Raw genomic sequence first — 22,000 nt, 5'->3', positions numbered from 1 at the left:
TGCCAAGTAAAAAAACACATTTGAGACATTTGTTGTTGCACATTCTGAGTGCCTTCAAAGACCAACAATAAGGTTTACGTTAATTGAGTCTTTATTTTGATGCTTTCCATTCTATGTCTCTAGGGATCTGAGTATGAACAACATCAGTGAGATCCAGCCCAGAGCCTTCCACCGACTACACCTGTTATCAGAACTGTGAGTACAAAATCATTCAACTCATGCTCAGTTTATGAACCCCCTCTGACACAACTCACACATGACAAGAAACAGTTATTTCCTGAACTGCTCATATGAGCAGGCCTCGGTGATGGGGTCGATGGCTCTGGCCTGCATCTGATCTCCCCCACCAAGAAAGTGCCTGCAGTAATATGCAAGTAGATCCTGAGATGGCTACACAAAAGAGGGAACAAAAGGGAACCTGATAGTCACTCAGAGTACATATATGCTCCTTAAAGTATTTGCAGAGTAGGTTTTGTGTTTAGTATCCAAACCCCTGCTTTTCCCCCTTAACTTTGTTTCAGCTGGACAACTCCGCAGGAGCAATGCACTCAGACACGATGGACACATATTATAATAGAACCATGACTGTGCACAAGAGCGGTCCCACAAGTATTGACCCTCCTCATGCGCTCACAAGATGTCAACACATGCTTCAATCACTCATCAGGTTGATGTTTGTGATTTTACTGGAGGCACTGTTGCCTGTTGTCATCTGTTCTTTGATTGGTCAGTTTGGTTACATGAACAGTTGAGTTGAGCTATGGTTAGAGTTTGACCTGGCTGTCTAATTGGACCACTGTAAGGATTGATGGAGTGTGTAAGTATAGAAGAATTCAAGGCATTCAAGGTCGTTAAGTTACTTTTAATTGTGATTTTGTCATAATTAAACTGTGGTTTTCTTGAAATGATTTCTTGAAACCGGCCCTTTAAGACACATAGTCTCAAGATATCGATTTTAAGTTACAGTTTATTTGTCTGACAAGTGAAAATAGAAAATTCTGTAATTGAGAGCAGCTTTATTATAACAACAATTTGGTCTAGATGAGCATAAACTATCAGGAATAATGTGAACCCCAACTACATTCTGCACCAACACAATAACTTTTTATGTGTAATGTTAACATGCACATTGGATTGTCAAGACAGTGTTATGACATGTGATGTGTGACATGTTATGATTGTGTTGGTGACTGAAATAAAAACTTGTATCTCAAACAATTCCACAACTACTACCACTGACATTACTCCTTCTTCTGGTACTTGTGGTAAAAATCTGCTATTACAACATACTATTAATGCTGGTATTTCTATAGAGAAATTGTAGCCACCACAACTATCTAACAACTGATGAAAACTGAAATTTTACTGATGTTACTGAACTCTATACTTCTAATAATATGTGTCATGTTGGCACAACTACAACCAGAAAAAGTTGCAAAAGTCCATTTAGCCAGCGACTAGTGATCTGTTAAAGGGTGGATATCTTTGGAGATTTACTGTAACTGTTTTCATATAGGTGCCGATTAAAATAGTTTTGAAAAAAAAAACTTGCCTCAGGTGAATGCTATGCAGTTCAAATTTGGCCAGTGTATAAAAAAGAAGCACTGGTTTTATTCTCACAGGATGAAACAGTGCTCTGCATAGCAAATTTACAAAGCTTTCCGAACACTCTCTTTCCAAGCCTTGCCAATATTTGATCTGACAAATCAGCAGAATTTCACTCTGTCTAACAAAAGCTGCCTGCAAATTTGCCCTGAGGGTGAAAATGCGTGTATGCATGTCAGTCTTCACATGATTATTTTTCCTCTAAATCCTGCACCTTGTGTGTCTGCACTGGGTGTTTGAACAGTCCACTGTTTTCTTTTCTAATTCTTCCAGCTGCAGCCTGTGAGGCATGAGCTAATGATGATGAAAGTAAAAGGTTGGCTGGATCACAGCTCAGTTCACTTTTAGTCACGATTTCCCTGTGCATGAACAAAGCTGAAATTTTGTGACACCTTATGATTTGAATATTGAATTCAAGACTTTGATCTATTTTATTTAATTGAATTCCAGATTCTAACTTTTGCTTTCGTAAAAAACAGTAAAGGTTTGGCTTTGCAGTTGGTGCAGTAATGAGAACCACATAGTACAGGGTGATGCTGAACAGTGAGGTTGACTTTTGCCTGAAGTGGGGAAACAGGGTATGGAGTCTTAGATGCAACACCTGCAGCGTTTGTCAAGAGACAGTCCTCAAAACGTTTTACAGCCCCACTGATCTCGCTTCGTCTGTATCGCTCTCAAGTTCTGACACTGTATGGAGACATTCTGCTGCTTTGTAGTTCTTCCAAGGAGGATGTTTCTGCCCTGAAGCCACATTTTGTTGCCTGCTGACCATTTCTGGAGAAGTGCTGAGGTGATGATGATGTTCCAAGGGAGGGAAAAGTACATTTTTGACATTCACCTCTGTCTAGATGGTTTAGGGAGGTAGAGCATAAGGGAAACAGATTATAATTAAAACAAGTTATAGCACTTAGAAAAACAAACCAAGGCTCTCAGCACAAACATGTTTGCTTTGAGACAGACAGCTTTTGATGTGGGACTGCCGCACTGGTTGGTAGCACAAGGAGAGGCAAGGGCCAGGCATGTTGTGACTGGTAGAGTGATAAATTGTTTGATGTTGGGCTCGACTTCACTGCCCTCTCTTGCTCTGTCTCCCTCCCTTCCAATTCATTTCTACAGCCCCCAATACACATTTTACCAGAGGCTATTGCAAGCTGTAGTTTCTGCCTTTGATAGCTTTTTCCTCTTTCCCCTTTTTTGCTCTTTCCTCTCACCCAACAAAACAAATCTGCTTATGGCAAGAACTTTCATCCTTTTTTACACAACAGGGAGGAGAGGGAATAAAATCTTATGAGCAAGCTCTTAAACATAAACTATGCCATGCTACCTCTTATCTCCTTGCTCAGTTCTTACCTTTATAGTATCAAAGTGCAGATAGCTAATCCCTTTGAACCTCCGGCGTGGTTATTAAGTTAACTCACAAAGCAGGTAGCAAATCTCACTAAGATAAACCTACCTTTGATTCACTGTGGTATTAACATTGAAAATAAGATGTATGTGTAATCATCCATCCCTCCAGCCTTTTCTTTGCTTCTAACTCCTTATTTTTAATCCTATTCTATTGATCTCAGATTCCTCTCATTAAGCCTTCATTTAATACTTTGATCTGTGAATTGCCCAATAATTCAAACTCAGAACTGCACGCAACTGTCAGTGACAGTGGTAGTATGAGAAGAGGCAAGTGAGAGGTAGACAGCATGTCTGTTGTTTAATGAGAGGGCAGCGATGCCCACACTCAGGTACAGACTCTGAGCATGATTACTTATCTACCTGACATTTCAAAGACATCTCCTCTTTTCAGATGTTCTGCTATATTATCAAAGATGCTCTATTTCTGGTCAAACTGCAACTCGGAACTTGCAGAGGATGATTTTGATGAAACAGCCCCCAAAGAAGCTTTTCCTGTAAACCTCTTTAGAAGGCGACAGTGTTTCCAGCCTATCATCGTTATCAAAGTGAATACTGATCATACCTTGAGAGATCACATTTCACTCTGCTGTTTGCTTTTGATTCTCCATATAATCAGCTGTTTGGATTGAGTCTTTCATACTCATCATTATATGTAGACATCAATCACTTAGTACAGGCAATTATAAAGCTGAAATGAGACCATTCAAAGTAGTCTGATAGAAATTTCACAATATTGTTATCTTAATTGAATGTGTGCAGAAGATGGTGGTAACAATTTGAGCAACCCCACCACCACCACCACCACCACCCCCCCAAAAAATCACATTTGCATTTAGCCCCTGTCAAAGCTCTCCAACAATCATGGACAATGCATGTAGTCCGAATGTAAGAGGGAAGAAGTAGTGAAAGGGGGCCAGTGCTGTGCCGCTTATCTTCTTCACAGTGATAAGATTGTCTGCAGATATGCCAGGAGTATGACGTATGTCTTGACGTCTTGATGCTCCAGGTGCACCCCACAGCTGGGACTATTAAAAGTTCCCCTTTTAAAATAGCCAACATTGTCATTTGTCTTCATGTCTTTCTCTCCCTGTCTTCCAAAAAAACAGTCATTCACACAAACAGACACTCCTCCTGTCTATATTTTACTCCTGCAATTTCAGGGGTTAACGTCAGGTTAAGTGGCCAAGCCTGAGGCTGGTCCAAAGGGTCAAACACTTAACCAATCATGTCTTTTGATGGACCACAGATATCAAAGGTCACACATGCAAAAGTACTAACAGAAAACACCCACACACAAATCGTCCTCTCCCAGATAAGACCTGTTTATCCTCTTCGTTTCCTTTCATCATCGACTCCTATCAACCACCCAGGCCCTGTTGTGCCTCTATCACTAAACCAGATTGTATCCCAAAATATGATGTTGGCCTCCATCTTTGTTCTCTAACTCTTTAATCTGTCAGTTTGTTTATTATTCTGAGGCAATAGAACATGGTGATACATAGGATAATCAGCAGTTGGTATGCTTCAGTAAAGTCCTAACTGATTAGCACCGATAGCAGGGTGGTCTCACCTTTAGAACAAGCAGTACCACTCCCATTTCTCTCTCATACATTTGAACTACAAAGGTCTCTGTTTTGTTTTTTGTTTTTTCACCTATGAGTCATTTAAATAGAAGTGAATCATTTTGAGGTGAATTTTTCTTTATCAAAGCAGGGCCAACAACAATTCTGACAATCCCCAAATCAAGTTGAAAAGAAAAACCTCTTGGAGCCGTGGTCTGACAAGAGCAAGGCGCCTTTCATTAGTATGAGATTGATGTGGAACGACTGGGAGGCTAAGTGTGGAACACTCAATCATTTACACGCACGTATACACATAAACGCACACATTGATATCATGGAAAGAGTTGTCAGTGGCAGCATTGTTGATGTTTATCAAGAATGTCTGAAAATATCTTTCCTTTTTTCAATATCCATCTTCACTTTTGACACAGCTGTCCATTTGACAAATGAAGTCTGTAAAGAAGAAGCAGAGGAAGAAGAAGAAAAACGCGATTCCACTCCAAATGTTGTTTTGGCACCAATGGTGCAGCTATTAGAGAAAAGCTGTGCTGGCAGTGGAACATGCACGTTGTACTTTAAACTTAAAAATACTGATGTTCCTCATCACCTGATATAAAACACTTTTCCTTTTGGGTGCTACCTATATCTCATTTTTATCCATTGCATCTGTAACTAATCATTGTGTTTGAGCAGCAACCAAAAAAAAGGCACTTAGGGGTCGACTCTTTGCAGAGATCGCCTTTGATCTATTTTACTGTTGTCCAGACTTCAGCGAACCAGCTCCCTCTGGAAATATAGCTTTTTAAATTGTCCCTTGTGACCAGCTTATGTGATTGCATAAACTGACATGGTATTAAAGCAGTCGTCTTACTTTATGAATGAAATCCTAAGGGCAAAACTGAACTCCTTCATCTTGACTCAAGAATAAATTTTGGAATTTGCTCGGTCACAGATCAGCTGTAAATCATATGTGTCTCATTTCTGTGAAATATATACCGAGACATCACGAGGGGCAGTCAATGTCTTTTTGACTGTGGTTTGAGAGGAATGACTAAATGGTACCACAAGCAGTCTAGTCCACTTTGTATTCTAGTATGGTGATGTGCATCTTTGTGTTGATATACATGAGCTTTGGAAGAGTTCTAGATTAAGTTGAGTGTGAAATTTGGCAGGCATGGGTTGGGTCGTGCGGTTTGCCACTGCACAGTAATATAACTGAGACATGTTGACATGAGGATATGAGAGAAGTTTTCTTGGAGCCCTCGTCCATGATTGCCTTGATGATAGCGACTTGGAAAGGCAGTCTCTGTTCAGTATCAGTATTTTTTTTATCCTGGCACTGATGGCACAACTTCGTCAGAGGCAGGCTGCTTAGCATAAAGCTGAAATGTTACCTGCAGAGTAATGGTGTGGGGTGGAGGAGGGTGCCAGTGACTAACCTTTAACGTATGTGTGTGTGTGTGTCTGTGTGTCTGTGTGTTTAATAAAAGTGGGTGGTCTTGGGCCATGAAGACCAAATTTGTGTTTAAACGGCACTTCCAGCTTGTGACCTTGAGAGTTACTCTGTTGGACCGAGTGGTATTTATTTGGACATCTTATACACACTCAGAAATGACCATTAGGTGCTGTGTTTGATAAACAATCTGATTGGATTGCTTGGGTGAACGTGTGTGGTTTCTCTCCCGTGCTGTCCTCAAGGCCTCTAAGAATAAGCCCAGTTTTACCTCAAGGACATGGAATTTGGCCACGCATTCACACTGCACATGTGTTTGTGTGGACATACATAGCATGCATCACACTATACACGCACACTTGTACTTATGTACTGCACTTGTTGACCCAGTCTCAGTCTTTAGTCACTCATCAGAGCTGCAAGGAATGGTTAAGGTTGCAGAATGTGCGTTGGGCCAATAGTAACCACACTGAGGGAATTGAATATTGTTATTTGCATACTGCCCCAACAGTAACCCCACAGCAGTAACTCCAGGATGAAGTCATGTTGCAATCTAATCCAAAAATGTTGAATAAAGTAAACGGCAAAACTACTCTTCTGAGATTTGTACCTTTTCTGTCAGTGTGATTATATTTCAATTTTACTTTTATATTTTTCTTTTTGAAATTCATGTTTATCTTCTAGGCGTATCTCAGGAAATCAGCTGAGGTACATTTCGGGCCTCGCTCTTCAAGGTCTCCACAACCTCAAAGTCCTGTAAGTAACTTCCTCCTTGCTCTTACCTGCGCTAAATTTGGTTCATCTTTATGCAAAGCTGAGACATCATGTTCTGCTCCAGTCTTTTAGGAGTTGTTCTGCAGCGTTTTCTAAATCACACAGGCTATGCATCATTAACTGCAGTTAAAGTTTATGGGTTGGTGGAGACCTGCTCTGCTTGCAGCTCCTTCACGTCCTAAACGAGTATCAGTTGCAAGCATATACACTCGTATACACCTTCACAGGTGTATGCAGAGACCTCCCAGTCACCACCTAACAAGAATGCAGAATGTATAAAAATAGATACTTTAGAACTCTATTCAAAGCTTTTCTCCTAACACCCCATTTATCATACTGTGTTCATAGCCTTATGATCCATGGCCACCAACTGTTAGAGCTGCCGTGAAGTATTAAATCATAAAAAAAGAGCGAAGCGGCAATAAAATACACAGCACCTTCTGACTTGCGGCATTTAATGAGTTGTGGCCATATTTCTTGTGGTGCAAGACAAGGGTTTTAAGGAGGTTTTCATGAGCATTGGCAACCAGCTCAATTTCTTTTGGACCCTGGCTGAAAAATGTTTGAGAATCAGTGCCACAGAACATAAACTTAGCTAGCAAACTGTAGTTTGTAATCAGAGAAAATCTGGAGAATAACCATGGGCAAGATCTGATCCTCTGAGACCTTGTATTGTGAAACTCACCAAGACAAAACGAATAAACCAGCCATGAATCCTGGAGCATTACACAATTACTGCGAAAGGACATGTAGCCTAAATTAATACACATCTGAACATGTTTATGCTTCACACTATAACACTAATCGAGGGTCGCTGTGGTCTCATAGTTGCTGAAAATTTGGCTCTCTTTTTCATAATATATAGGTGTAAGTTAGGCCATGCCAAATACACACCATATACCGCTGACCTTGTGCAGGATAACCATTAGATCTCTGCTGACACAGGCGGCTTTGAATCCAGAATGTACTACAGTGATGTAGGGGAAATTTCTTTGAAACAGAGAAAGACTGAATTTAATAATCACGGCATCTTCATCGCAATAAAAACATTTCCCTGCTCCTATCTAAATGGAGCTTTTAGCTCTTCAGAAGTCATTATTTCTAACAAAGGGCTACTATAAATAAAAAAAGTGCTATTCAACAAAAGCAATGTGACACACTGAGTTATGCAGCTCTTAATGACTTGAAGCGTTTGGTCACTACGCATCAAGGTTTTGTGGTTCCAAAGAAAATGTCATGATATGAGCATTATTGTAAGCCCAGGTATATTTGTTTCATTTTGAAATAAGATCTCATACTCACAGACTCACAATGAAAGGCTTTTGTGGCATCATGATGTCACGATGAGAAAACAGCACTGCTGGGCATTGGCATTTACATGCATTCTCAACAGTTGAAGTTCAAAATTAATGGTGAGAGAAAGACAGAGAAAGAAATGGAGGGTGAGGAAAGAGAGAAGGCTATTGTTTGCCCCCATCATTTCTGCTCCATTCTTCTGAGAATGACATCAGCAGCCCACCCACGGAGGTTCTCTTTTCTTCTACCCTTCATTCTCTGCTTCTCTTCAAGCTTTCCTTTGGGTCTTTCCTTATTGTGTCAGATTTCCCTCACTGTGGAATTATTTGTTCTGCTTGATGTGCACTAACACACACTAAATTAACGATAGACCTGATGCCTGTCGCTGAATCATCTGTCTGCCTTCTAGGATGCTACAAAACAACCAGCTGGAGAGACTTCCTGATGATGCTCCATGGGACCTACCCAACCTCCTGTCCTTGTGAGTCTTATTCTTACACACATACACACACTAATCATGCTACTCTACCTCATCCAGCAGGGAATGAAACATCCCCCCGGCCACCCACACATCTCAGCTCTGACCGCAATGCAGGTATAGAGTACCACTGACAAATTACAGACCATACTCCAGTGCTGGCTGCAACAGTTGTACATTCAGTGCTCTGCAGCCTGATGGTTGGAGTCACAGCCCTGATTGTATCAGTGCAGTTCATGGTAGCATCTGGAAGCCATGAGGGAAACAGCAGACACTGCAGGCCAGGGAGAACATCTCCAATGAGCTGTGAAACAACCCCATTTTCCATCAATTCCCCCCTCTTCTTCCTCTGCTCCTACTCCTCTGTTCCTCTTCCACCACCCACACTGCTATCCCCCTGGCTAATGAGAGCATTCGGTGGCTTAATTATCTAATCTGTGGGGTCAGTGTATGTGTCATTGTGCATGTTTGGATGAGTGCATGTGAACGACCTCATCTACAATTCCTCACTTCTGCTGATGTCTCCCAACCTTTTACCGTACATGCACTCCACTTCTCTGCATTGCAAATTAATTATGCCTTGTACATAGCCATAGAGCTGTTTCCTTCATCAAACAGACAGATGCACAAATTGCTATAGATATAACTCCTTTACCACCTAAAATATTTCTCTATTTCTGATTTAACACTTTGAATTATTTTACTGTCATGCTTGTCTTCAGCCTGTGTGTGTGTGGAAGATCTTCTCTCATTTTTTCACCTTGTGTAATGAAAAATGTGCATACACACATAGAACACACACACAGAGCCAGTGTATAGAGATGCACCTTATCATTATAGTAATGATAAGCTCAGCACAGAACAATTACTGGAAAGGCTTTGGAGAGTGAAGCTTGTCGGCGCCTCTCATTGGAATAGAACACACCAGGTAAAAAGACTGAGAGACAGAAAATGAGTCAGCACATGGATTTTATATCAGTATAAATGTATAAAGGAGGCTTTCATCCAAAGGGAACCTTCACTTACTCTCAGACAAAAGTACTTTTTGTCTGCAAAAACTAATTTGAGAAATTTCTCTCACCATTTGAAACACAATAGTTACAACAAAGTGTGAGTACTATTGTTTAGTTTGGTGCCACCGTAAGCAGACAGACATGTTTTGGGCCCCAACCCACAGGTTAAGCAGCATAATCACCACTGTTGAGTTTCACAAGCAGTTTTAAGTCAGCATAAGCCTGTTTTTAGAGATTTGGCAGTGAAACTTGTGCCTCACAGTTCCCCGTTGTATTAAACTTCAACCATCTGGAGAATTGAACCAGCAAAGACAGGTCCCCGGATCTCCTGGATCATTTAAGAGATCTTTGTCTTTCTGTCTCTACTTCTTTCTCATATAATCGTACGTCAGACTTTGATGCGATGGGCAGGAAATAGTCTGCTTTATTGGCTTCAATGGAACATACCCCATTCTGTCTGGACCTTCTGGAGACCTGGCAGGTCTACCCCAAGGAGCAATTATAATTTTGCCCAGAGAACAACCTAGAAAGTTGAAGGGCCTTCCTTGCTTTCATCCTGTTATTTGGGTCAGGGACAAACAATGTCCTCAGAGGGAGCTCACAGTTTGTACAAGGACAATGTTGAGCACTGTAAAAAATGCGTGCTCAGGAAGCAGACACAATTAAATTTCTCAAAGCCTTTTATGACTCAGTATACACATATTCTACATTTACGAGTATGATGGAGGGTGTCTCTGTGCGTGCCTACGTTGAGCATGTGCCAGTGTATACAGTTGCTCTCCCGATGGAAAATTTCCATACAAAAAGTCCAGAGTTCCAAGTTCAGATTTCACTTTGATGATGCTCTCTGTTTGGTGTGGACTTAGAGGGGCAAGGAGAGTGGGGAGTACAGAAATCAAAGAACCCCAGTAGAAGATTGATAAGAGAAGATGTTTGAAAGACAAACCAGAGTTAAGGACTGTGATGCAAAGGAGTTCACAGCGGCTTGGAGAGCATCAATGAATACGTAAGAAAACAAAGTTTGTGTGTGAGAGGGGCCGGAGGGAGGAAAAGGAGATTAATGAATGAGTGTGAAGGGCCAAGGAAAGAAGAATAGCAGGAAGAAGTGGTCTCAGCTTGTCAACTCTGCCTTGAGGGGATCATTCATCACTATTGACAGTGTGTATGCATGTGTGTACTTAGGTGGGGTGTGCATCTGCACTCTTGGCCTGTGGGTTTAATGTATTTAGGAGGAAAGAGGACAAAGGTTTGTTCGGCTTTGTATGGATGGAGACATGAAAGTGGATCTGTGAGAGCAAATGTGTGTGTCCACTGTCATAACTTCATTAGATGAAAGAAGTTGTGTTTGTGTCTGAGACGTGAAACCGTCAGGGACCGATGGTAACAGCAAGACTCCGATGGAAAGAATGAAGTGGGGAGGAACAGCTGAGAACGCATCTTAAACTGTCTGTCTTTCCTTTTTCCAGACACGGAGCAAAGAAAGCTTTACACAACATAAATAAATTCAGGATGAATAAAACAGGCTCACCATAATCGTTCCTACATGTTTGTGTTTTTTTCTCATCTTGCATTTTATACATGTCTGTGCTAGTGAAGCTTGACATGGCTTATTTAGCATGGGGATAAAACATAATGTGGAACTTCTAAGAGGCTGCAGCAAAGATGAAAGAGGGAGAATAAAAGGCATGTAATTCTTATAATAATCTTCCCGTAAGCCAAAGCATTTCAGTGCTATGACACATTACCACTAATGCACACAAAAGCAGATACTCATGCATATAAGGAAAAAATAGTGCACTTAAAGTTGGTGATTATCTTGCTAAGCACAGCTCCTGTCAACCCTCAGGCGCCTTGATGCCAACCTGTTGTCTGAGGTTCCGGCTGAGGCCTTTAGGGGTGTTCGTTCTCTGAGGCACCTGTGGTTGGATGACAACTCTCTAACAGAGATCCCAGTGATGGCCCTGGACTCTCTGCCCTCCCTGCAGGCCATGACCCTGGCCCTCAATCAGATCACACACATCCCAGATTATGCATTTACCAACCTCACCGCTCTTGTCGTACTGTAAGTGAAATACTGATTTGTTTGCTTAAAACTCTCTTTGAGTCAGCATTTCTTATCTTACCAGATAAATAATTTGTCTTGCTAATTGTGATGGCACATTCAGGATAGCAATTTCTGATTAATGAAATTAAATATTTGTGGACTTTTTCTAGGCATCTCCATAACAACCACATCCAGAGCATGGCCTCGAGATGTTTTGAAGGTTTACACAGTCTGGAGACACTGTAAGTATCTCTTGTGCATTTAGACACTTAGATGCATTGGCCCAGGCTTTTGAACAGCCGTCACTTTAAAAAAATTGACATTTTTAGAATGTTACACATACACACACTCAACATGCAATCACCGTGAAGCGAAATAATTTCATCAACCTAAATTAGTACCTCTTTGTTTCCCCAAACACTACAGACTTTGTGATGATTAGAGTATCACCAAGTATCAACATTCATTTAGTGTAGCACCGTTTACAGCAATCATATTGCCTTATAACAATCTTAAGATACATGAGGAACTCACAGAATATAACCTCAAAGAGGTAATACAACCAAGAAGCATTACTTCTCACACCATATCCCTGACTCCTAATGTGTTTTGTGTGTGTAGGTGGTGGGTGTTACTATGAAAACTTGAAATGAATGTGTTTTTATAAATCATATGCAACACGTGTGCCAAAGAATTCTGACGTGTAGCGCTAAATTGTAAAGTCACAATGATTAATGTCCTGGTAATTTCAGCAGGTGCTTGAACGTTTCTCAAAACCGCAACCAACAATTGAACGGCAGGAATGTGAAGATTAAAAGATCCTCTTTGATTACCTAGAAGTATCATCAATGGATCCCTCTGTGTTTTGTTAAAGTAATTGCTCAGCAGTGCTAAGGTCAAGAAAAGCCCAGTATGGCTCTGGGAGTTTTTTTGGGAGTACGTGCCATAGCTTCAACAACTAAATTCTAACCACACACCAAAATGGAAAGCACGGAAAACTGACACAGCCTTATGAAAGAGGTGGGGAAAGAAAGCAAGAGAAACTGACATAGTTGCAACTTTGTCTCCTGCAAAATTCATGGTGGTCTGATGAAAACACATTTTCTGGCATGCTGCTTAACAACCTGTTGAAGTGTAAAAAATGATGTGTTCCTTTTTATGAGCATGTGTGTGGGCACATGCATGCATGTGTGCGCATATATCCAAGTCCTTCCGCCTGTGCAATCATAAGCGTATGGCCAGCTTTACACTCAACTTAAAAGCTATTAAGCATGCAGGGAAATGTGAGGAACGAGGGTGTAAGTCCGGGTAGCCATGGTTTGAAGGGATGAAGGGAAACTAGGGAATGTGAAAAAGAGGGATGGAGCTCTCTGGACCAGAATAGTGTGCGTTAAAGTCTTTGGGCCGTCAGCGGTGGGGAGAGACAGATAATTCAGCGGGATAAGATGACAGGTGTCACTGACGTGAGGATTGTGCTGGTATGAGGGGTTAATCTCTCACAGCGGCCTAGCTTATGAGAAATACGAGAGACCATCTGCATCACCACCGACCTCCCCAACCCCTAGTGTGTATTATAAAATCATTACTACAAGGAGCCGTCCAAGGGCCTGCTGAAAAATACAACAATATATGTAAAGAGGACAGAGCAGATGCATACAGGCAAACATGGCAAACAGCTGTTGTAAAACATATATATGTGGTTCAAAGTACCTGGCTTTTTGGATGGTATAAAAATAAATTCAGTTGGGAGGAACTTTTACATATCTCTGCATGTTGATGGCTGAGACTCTTCTGGTATATATATGTTTAACTACATGCTTACGACCAAGCAAACTCATGCATGCTATTCTGTTCCCATGAACACAAGTTCATCTGCAGTTTATATAACACTTACAACGACCAAACACAACATTAAAACCACTTAATATTGTGTAACGCCCCCTCAATCTGCCAGAGTAGCTCTGACCCATCAGGGCTTGGAAACGAGGCCCCTGGGTGTGTCCTGTGGTGTCTGGCTCGGGGACATTTGCAGCAGATCTTTTGGGTCCAGTGGGTTGTGTAGTGGGGCCTTCAGTGGGTAAGACTTGTTCCAGCTCATCCTGTGGATGTTTGATGAGACTGGCATCTTGGGTGTTTAGAGGCCAGGTCAATTTTTTTGGCTCTTAGGAACGTTCCTAAAGCAGCTCCAGAGTGGTGTTTGGCACAGGTTAACCAATTTGGGTTTTCCAATGGCGACAGTTGTGACCATAATTCAGCTTTCATGTTATAGCAGTTATTTCTTCTTTCTTTCCTGATAAAATTAAACATCATCAAATGAGAAAAAAATATCTGAAGTTATATGTCTGGATTGTTTAGTGTGCTCTGCAAGTATCCTCCTCTTACTTCAATTAAAAATAACTTTTCTACACAGATGCCCCACTGGCAAGGCCGCAATCTCTGCTTAATTTTTTTCACTTCGGCCTAATTCATTTGTCTATCTTCCGTTTATGGGGTGACTCAGGCTTCTACAATCAGGGACTGCCATTGCCATGTGGGGGTATGCTTGAACTACAACATGTTTAGGTGGGCAGTACTGCGAGAGTAGTCAGCAGAATATGACACCGTAACAAATATAATCAGAGCTATTCCATTTACCTGATTTTTCATGTTATGACTGATCAGTGTGAAGACCAGAAATAACATACAACCCCTTTTTGGGGTTGTTTTGATACAGTGTTTTCTGAAAATCTAATGAGACAAATACCTAAATAAGAAGATCAGAGCAGCAAAGGTCCACAGTCAAACCTAAACTTCACACTCTACTGGTGTTGTTCTCAGGCTGGAGAGGAAATGCCATTGCGTACATATGCAATTGGACACTTATTATGATTTCAACAGAAACCTGAAGGGCTTGGACTTAACCATTTTAGATATCATTTGATGTTTATTTTACTTGCAGGGATTTAAACTACAATGATCTACAGGAGTTCCCCTTGGCCATTAGGACACTGAGCAAACTTCAGGAACTGTGAGTATGCATATGCACGCACATTCACGAAAACACACCTGCCTGCATGACTATCATGGTTGCGTTATCCCAAGTAATCCCGTTAAGTGATTTTAATGTGGCACTCGGATACAATCTCTCTCGCCCTAAGCAGGTGCTGGCTACACACCCACGCAGCCGCTTGCCTGCACATAAACACAGATGCACACGCACATATACACAGGCAGTGATTTTCCTCTGCTTCAGCAGATGTTTTGTAGCATGCATATGGGTCACAGATACAGTTTATGTGTGTGTGTGTGTGTTTACATCTCGTGTGTCCAAAAATGTTTTTCAGCTGTGCAACGGCAGGTGCAACGAGGACATATGACTTGCTTCTCACTCACAAGCACAAACTGTCACTTCTCCAAGCACACAAAATCTCCTATATATTGATCGAGTGTCTCACTAACAGTGTTTTTATATTTCCAGAGGCTTCCATAACAACAATATCAAAGCAATTCCTGAGAAGGCATTTGTGGGAAACCCTCAGCTCCAAACCATGTGAGTTTGATTTTTATTCATAATGCTACATGTGTACATGCAAAATAAACACAACACATCTTATTTTTTCCCTTTTTCTTGCAGTCATTTTTATGAGAACCCCATCCAGTTTGTGGGAAAATCTGCTTTCCAGTTCTTACCTAAGTTACACACACTGTAAGTATGTGGTCAGTAAAAACCATTCCAGTGGGTTAGCACAAACACTGTTAGAATCATCCTCTGTCCATTGCATTGAGAGTTAGGTGGACATGTGTAATCGCCTACTGAACGATGTTGTGTTAGCGTATGGCTGTGCTGTGTGCTGATGTGGTAAGAGAGAGTGTGTTGTGAGAACATGTTGAATGGTGTGACTTATGATGTCTGGCGAGAAGGCCAAAATACCCTTTGTTGACGTTGGAGCAATAGTTTGATGGCTGAAATGAGCTGTTAGACGAGGTCTGTGTTCATGCACGGGTGTGTGAGTAGAAGAGAGAAGCAAAGAGAAAGATAGTTGCGTAGTCTGATACTTTTTCTTCCTCACCTCATTTCACTGCAGTTCTCTGAATGGAGCAACCCAGATTCAAGAGTTTCCTGATTTGAAAGGAACCACCAGCCTGGAAATTTTGTGAGTGTCATACACACATATTATCATTTCACTGCATACAGCATGAAAGAATGTGTAAAAACACCTGGGTTGAGGTCAGAAAATGTGTGTTTTAGGACTCTAAAATAGATGGGGAACGGATAGAAGAATAGGGAGGGGTGGGCTAGTTATGCCAGCCAGGGACAGGTTTGGCGAACCTACACAGCTGCCTGTCTCACCAAGTTAGACTCACGAGACTGGGAGAGCCTTTCGCTTGCTTGCACTCCAACAATGATCAGAGGAACCTCTTTTTCTCTATAGGACTCTGACTCGGGCTGGTCTCTCAGCCCTCCCTGTGGATCTATGTGAGCAGCTGCCTCGCCTCAGAGTGCTGTGAGTACACTCAAACACACACATTTCGTGGGGGGTGAGAGGTACAAAAACTGATACACAATACCCAACTGTGGAGACTTGTACCCCCAAGCAATCATCCATACAATCACCTTGCTATGAAATCCAATCACCATGCCCTACACCCCATCCTCAAAAGAAAAAAAAAAGAAATAAATCAATGTACATTGTCGTGCTCACAGAGCTGACACCCAAATAATCCTGTCACCTCGTAATTTCCCACACTAGAAGTCCACAGCTGGTCACTGTGTTCCCTGAGGGCTTTGTATAAGTTGCTTTCTATGCTGTTATAGGGAGCTATCTTACAACCAGATAGAGGATCTTCCCAGCTTTTATCACTGCTCAGCACTCCAAGAGATGTGAGTACTTTAACCCCCAAAAAACAAAAGTTTACCTCATTATAGCTCATTTTGTATATGTCAGCTGTTTGTAAACCCATATATTTTTGTTTACAGTGGACTACAACATAACCAGATCAGGAGGATAGAGTCGAGCACCTTCCAGCAGCTTACATCCCTCAGATCACTGTGAGTCCATCCTTGCTTTAGATGTTTTAACTTCTCACACAATGTTCTTTGAAATTCATTGTTTGGGGTTGAATGTGTCACCTTCTAATCAGTTGGGTGCTTTAATCCCCAGCTGTTCCACTTCACATAACTGGACCTTAAGCAGGACAGTGAACTTTAAATTGCCCCAGCGTATCATCTGTTCATGTGTGTGGGTGTGTCAGGATAAACCCTGTATGTATTCAATACAAATACTGGGTGAATGTGGTTTGTAGTGTAAATCACTTTGAGCGGTCAATAAGACTTGAAAAGCACTAGCCTATACAATTGCAGTCCATTTATCATTCCATTTCGTTGGTTCCCAACCCTGGCGTCAAGGCCCCACCCAGGAAGTCAAAACATATGGGGTTTATTGAATAGATAGCTCTAAAAAGAATGACACAACATAATCGTGTTATACAGAATTTGCTTTATCTGAGCTTTTCTCTTGAAAAATGCCAAACAGGTTAACCTCTTTCAAGCAATGAGATTTAACTGAATCAATATGTGGAGGGGAAAAACATTAAAAGTAGGAAAAAAATGTCACAAGTACACACTGGTTAATTCTATGGATTCAAAATATGAAAAAGATTTAGAAGCAGGGGTCAGGCTGAAGCTATAAAAGTGTATGTCCTGATACTGACACCCAGTGGTGATATACTACACTTAGAGGCACACAACTTATGTGTGGAGTTGTAACTCCTCTAAGTTTATCTCAGTTCACTTTGTATCGTTCTCTCTTTTTTTTCCCTGACAGTGATCTGAGCTGGAACACGATCGAGTGGATTCACCCAGATGCTTTTGCCTCGCTCCACTCTTTGATCAAACTGTGAGTAAAAACCCTCACTCTCCTCACTCACTCAAGACCTTTCATTTGATCTGTCATCGGTGTCACTCTACTCCCCCAGAGGGCATGATGAGTCTGTGTATCATAAATTAGCAGTATGTAAGGGATTACACACAGATTGTAGTTTGCCTAACCAAACAAGTGCATTCTCTATATCTAACAGTAAATACAATCTAGAGGAAATCTGATACTGTGCCTTGTCTGAACAGGTTGAAATATCTAAGAAGACACATTTTTTTTACCCCCTTTTTCTTACTGAGTAAAACTCTAAACAAGAAAAAGCTACTCTTTGTAATCATCATATTCTGTTTCGCTTTTAATTTACCTTAGTGACCTGACAGAAAACCATCTCAGCTCCATACCAGTTGCAGGTTTGGGGGGTCTCACCCATCTCAAGCTGAAGGGGAACCCAGAATTATATGAGGCCTTCAGTTCTGATCAATTCCCCCACATGAGGTAATGCACAGATACACAATCTATTCAATAAACATTCAATGTATTTTTTTAATAACATGGTCTCCAATATGAACTCCAGTAATTTGGTTCCTTAACAAAAACTGATTTAATGATCCAGGTGTATATCCTGTGGCTGTAAGGAACAATACATCTCATCCCATCCCTTAAATTATCCTTCCTCTTAAAATGATCTATTAATATCAGTTTACCAAAAGCAGCCAAGTCTGACAAATGGCTAATTACAGCATAACCCTGCAAGCCATTCCTGAGCTGAACTTCAACAATGAGGAGGCATTTGTTAGCAGCAAGTTAATTCTTGTTACAGATATCCCTGAAGGTGTGGAAAGGTGCAGTGAAGTTTAAGTGCAGAGTAAGTTTCAAAGGCAGATGTTTTACCAGCATTACTGTAGAACAATGACCAAAACAAAAGTCCTGGCAGAGAGCCACTTCCAAAGAACTATATGAATACAGTAAATGGTTGCATACAGCCATCCACATCAAAGCCTCCCTCACTTTTGTTAGGATGAATGTAAATATAGAACACATTCAGTCTTGAATCAGAAACAGACTAAAGACTGTACCAAAAAGAAGTTAATGCTCACAACAAAAACTAATCAAGTCTAACATCTTTAAGAGCATTTCATTTCCACCACATGTTCTATTTTTGTCTTCTCTTGCCTGCTGTAAAACACTGCTCCCTTCTGTTTGTTACAGGGTGGTAGAGATGCCATATGCCTACCAGTGCTGTGTATATGTATCCTGTGATAGCTACAAACCAGCCAGCCAGTGGGACACAGAGCAGAGTAACACTCATGAGGACCTTCAAAAGAGGACTGCGGCCATGTATCCCATCCATGCTGACACGCACTGTAAGCCAGCACAAACTTTCAATATTTCAAAAGCAGACATTAGGTATCAATACATGATATACACCTCGACCATAATGGATGGAAACCTGAGCTCAGCATGTTTAGACTCAGTTCTCAGTGAAATATGTCAAAGCCACACTGAAACCACTGCTTTTTGGCACCTGATATTCTTACACCTCCATGTTGATCATTCCTGTGGCTAACATAAAGCATAAACACAAATTAACCAAAAAAAGGTTGAGATAAAAACCATTAAACTTACACCGCTAAAACTGAAAATAGACAACTGCTGGGTAACAATAACAAAGAATAATTACACCTTGACATATTTCTCATTAAAATTTATTCCACTTTAATTGATACATAAACATGTCATACCAATTAAATTTCATGCCAGCCATTTTCTTGAAATATTCATCCATCACTCCAAAAGAATGTTAGACTACCTCCGTTTATGATCACAACAATCTAATACAGCTAGTACCACACATTCATGGCAGACATATGCGTGTTGAATAAACGGTGCCCTTGCCAGACAAAAGCTAAATTCTACGTATACAGCAGATTGGTCTCTGAATTGTGACCCTATCAACAATGTTGTGTTTTAGATGACACTGACCTGGAGGAGTTCCAGCTTGAAATAGAAGAATCCAAACTGCAGACGAGTGTGCAATGTACACCCATACCTGGTAATCCAAGTTACACCTTTAGTGATGTGATCATTTAAAATAATAACTCTTTTGACAATATGACAATACTGCTCCAGGAATTGTATACTGACACTTCAATTTTCAGCTCATGAGTTTTGCATTTTTTGTTTCAGGCCCTTTCCGTCCCTGTGATTCTCTTTTGGGCAGCTGGCTAGTTCGTGTTGGTTTGTGGTCCATCTCCCTGGTGTCACTGCTGGGGAACTCCATCCTGCTCTTGTCCATCTTTGGTTCGCCGGGCTACATGTCACCACTTCGCTTCACCGTGGCTTGCATGGGGGCCTCCAATCTGCTGACAGGGGTGTGTACGTGCACTCTGGCCCTTGTGGATGCTCTTACTCTGGGAGAATTCAGTCACCATGGAGCCCGCTGGGAAGGGGGTCCTGGTTGTCAGGCGACAGGATGGGTCTGGGTGTTTGCGTCTGAGGCGAGTGTGTTGCTGCTGACTCTTGCAGCAGTGCAGTGTGGTGTGAACGTGACATGTGCCCGCGCCTATGGGAAATCCCCATCCCTTGGGAGTGTCCGCACCTGTGCGGTTTTCTGCCTCACTCTGTCCCTCACACTTGCTTCCCTCCCACTGGTCGGAGTTGGAGAGTATGGGTCCTCGCCTTTCTGCCTTCCCTCGCCCCTGCCACCACCATCTTCTCGCCTGCCATCCTCCCTTGGCTTTCCCTTGGCACTCATTATGATGAACACCCTGTGCTTGCTTATAGTCACAGGTTCATACATCCGTCTTTACTGGGAGTTGCTGAGGGGGGAATGTGAGGGCTTGTGGGACTGTGCTATGATCAAACATGTTGCCTGGCTAATATTCACTAACGGCCTCCTCTACGTACCAGTAGCTTTCCTTTCCCTTTGTTCCCTCCTCGGTCTCCTCTCCTTGGGAGAAGAGGTTCTGAAATCAGTCCTGCTCCTCCTGCAGCCTTTGCCTGCCTGCCTCAACCCTCTCCTCTTCCTGCTTTTCACAAGAGACCACTCTCAGTTGTTCTTCTGGCCTCGCCCCAAAGCACGTCCACAGCTGCGTCGGGGCCGCACCCTGGACTCGTTGGTTTCTGTGGAAACAGAGAAGAGCTCCTGCTCCGATTCATCAATGCAGGGGTCACTTAATGATGCTGATACCATATACAGTGGGGGGTCTTCTTCCCAGCCCCGACTGGACCCAATCAGATTCTCCCACTGCTCCTCCTCTTCCTCCGTTCCGCTCATCCCTTGCCAAATACCCACTCTCACTGCCAGAGATAGGGAGAGGGTGTCAGAATGAGGGAGCCCGAGCAACAATGAATGTCCGGAGAGTTTGGATCAAGATGTGATTCATAACACTTTCCTTCTGTATTGTGCTATCATGACTCATCTCCCACCCGTGAGCCACTAAGCTAGCTGTCAGAAAATCTAGGTACCGTGGACATTAAAGGACTGTCATCGTACTGCAGCAGCAGGACCATCTCTGGACTATTACAAGCTCCTAATAATGAGTGAAAAGAAGCTGTTGAGGACTATATGGAAGTAGATGAGAAAATCTCTACAAAGAGCCTCCACAAATTGAGGGTGGGACTTAAAGTGGCTTTCATTCGCATTGGAAAGACTTTATGGAAATGCCAGTCCTGTTGAAATAAAGGGCAATTTCAGAGACTATCCAGTGGACTGAGTCAATCATGGACTTGAACAACTAAGAGAAAACTCAAAAGTTGTTAACTCCAATGAAAATCTAAGCATCAGACAAATCAATGGTTTACCCAGAGCAAATAAATGTTTATACTGCAATGTGATGAGACATGCAAGTAAGAAATTACAGATTGTCAGGTTATTTTTTATTTTTATCATTTTAAGTGGAGTTATTTCTTTTTAAATATTAATCTTAAACTATCACCACGGTCTGTTTTAAACAAACAACAAAAAAAGGGACTTATTGTCAAATACACCTGGCCAATTTACCAGTGTAAGCTAGCATTTTACATTCACATCAATGTTACAACTGTGTGATACAAACTCTTATTATAAAAGTGTAATTATTTAGGTGGCAGCAAAATGCAACAGGAAATGGGTTGCATATTCAGCTTCATATGGTTTACATGTTTTGGTCTATAAAATGCAACTCTGCCTAACAGGGGGCAAGCAGACATACGAAGTGAATGGGAAATTGCTATCTTTCTGCAGATTTTGTAGTAGGCAAATGATATATATACCTACAATGTAACTACCTCTGAACTAGCATGGTATCGACTCTACAGCCTTATGATGTTTTGTCTCCTTTTTATAAACAGCAAATATCTAATTTTATATATTAAGAAATAAAATCTTAGTTTGTAAAAAGAAAAAAAAAATTGTACCATTTAGGTTGTAAATACTTTGTATACGATTGGTAAACGTATGTTTGAATAAAATCATTGTCTTCATACTGTACACAGATCGAGCTCTTTGCTTATGCTGCTAATGAAAAACAAA

The 22,000-nt window shown here is 41.5% G+C and overlaps 1 protein-coding gene across 1 annotated transcript in view; it reads left to right on the top strand.

The window, feature by feature from the left end:
• The window catches only part of lgr6 (leucine-rich repeat containing G protein-coupled receptor 6), a 38,779-nt gene extending 16,900 nt beyond the window's left edge, over positions 1-21,879 (top strand). The window contains exons 2-18 of the mRNA XM_072366350.1: positions 124-195; positions 6,712-6,783; positions 8,507-8,578; positions 11,435-11,650; positions 11,803-11,874; positions 14,571-14,639; positions 15,090-15,161; positions 15,246-15,317; positions 15,697-15,765; positions 16,045-16,116; positions 16,428-16,493; positions 16,590-16,661; positions 17,437-17,508; positions 17,857-17,982; positions 18,697-18,851; positions 19,460-19,540; positions 19,675-21,879. Coding sequence (XP_072222451.1) covers positions 124-195; positions 6,712-6,783; positions 8,507-8,578; positions 11,435-11,650; positions 11,803-11,874; positions 14,571-14,639; positions 15,090-15,161; positions 15,246-15,317; positions 15,697-15,765; positions 16,045-16,116; positions 16,428-16,493; positions 16,590-16,661; positions 17,437-17,508; positions 17,857-17,982; positions 18,697-18,851; positions 19,460-19,540; positions 19,675-20,819 — 2,575 coding nt within the window. The 3' untranslated portion in view covers positions 20,820-21,879. The remainder of the gene's footprint in view (positions 1-123; positions 196-6,711; positions 6,784-8,506; positions 8,579-11,434; positions 11,651-11,802; positions 11,875-14,570; positions 14,640-15,089; positions 15,162-15,245; positions 15,318-15,696; positions 15,766-16,044; positions 16,117-16,427; positions 16,494-16,589; positions 16,662-17,436; positions 17,509-17,856; positions 17,983-18,696; positions 18,852-19,459; positions 19,541-19,674) is intronic.
• Positions 21,880-22,000: the final 121 nt, after the last annotated feature.

This window comes from Leuresthes tenuis, unplaced genomic scaffold (genome assembly GCF_036924035.1).
Source record: "Leuresthes tenuis unplaced genomic scaffold, fLeuTen1.0.hap1 SCAF_16, whole genome shotgun sequence".
Taxonomy (NCBI): Eukaryota; Metazoa; Chordata; class Actinopteri; order Atheriniformes; family Atherinopsidae; genus Leuresthes; species Leuresthes tenuis.
This window is presented reverse-complemented; position numbering and strand designations above follow the sequence as displayed.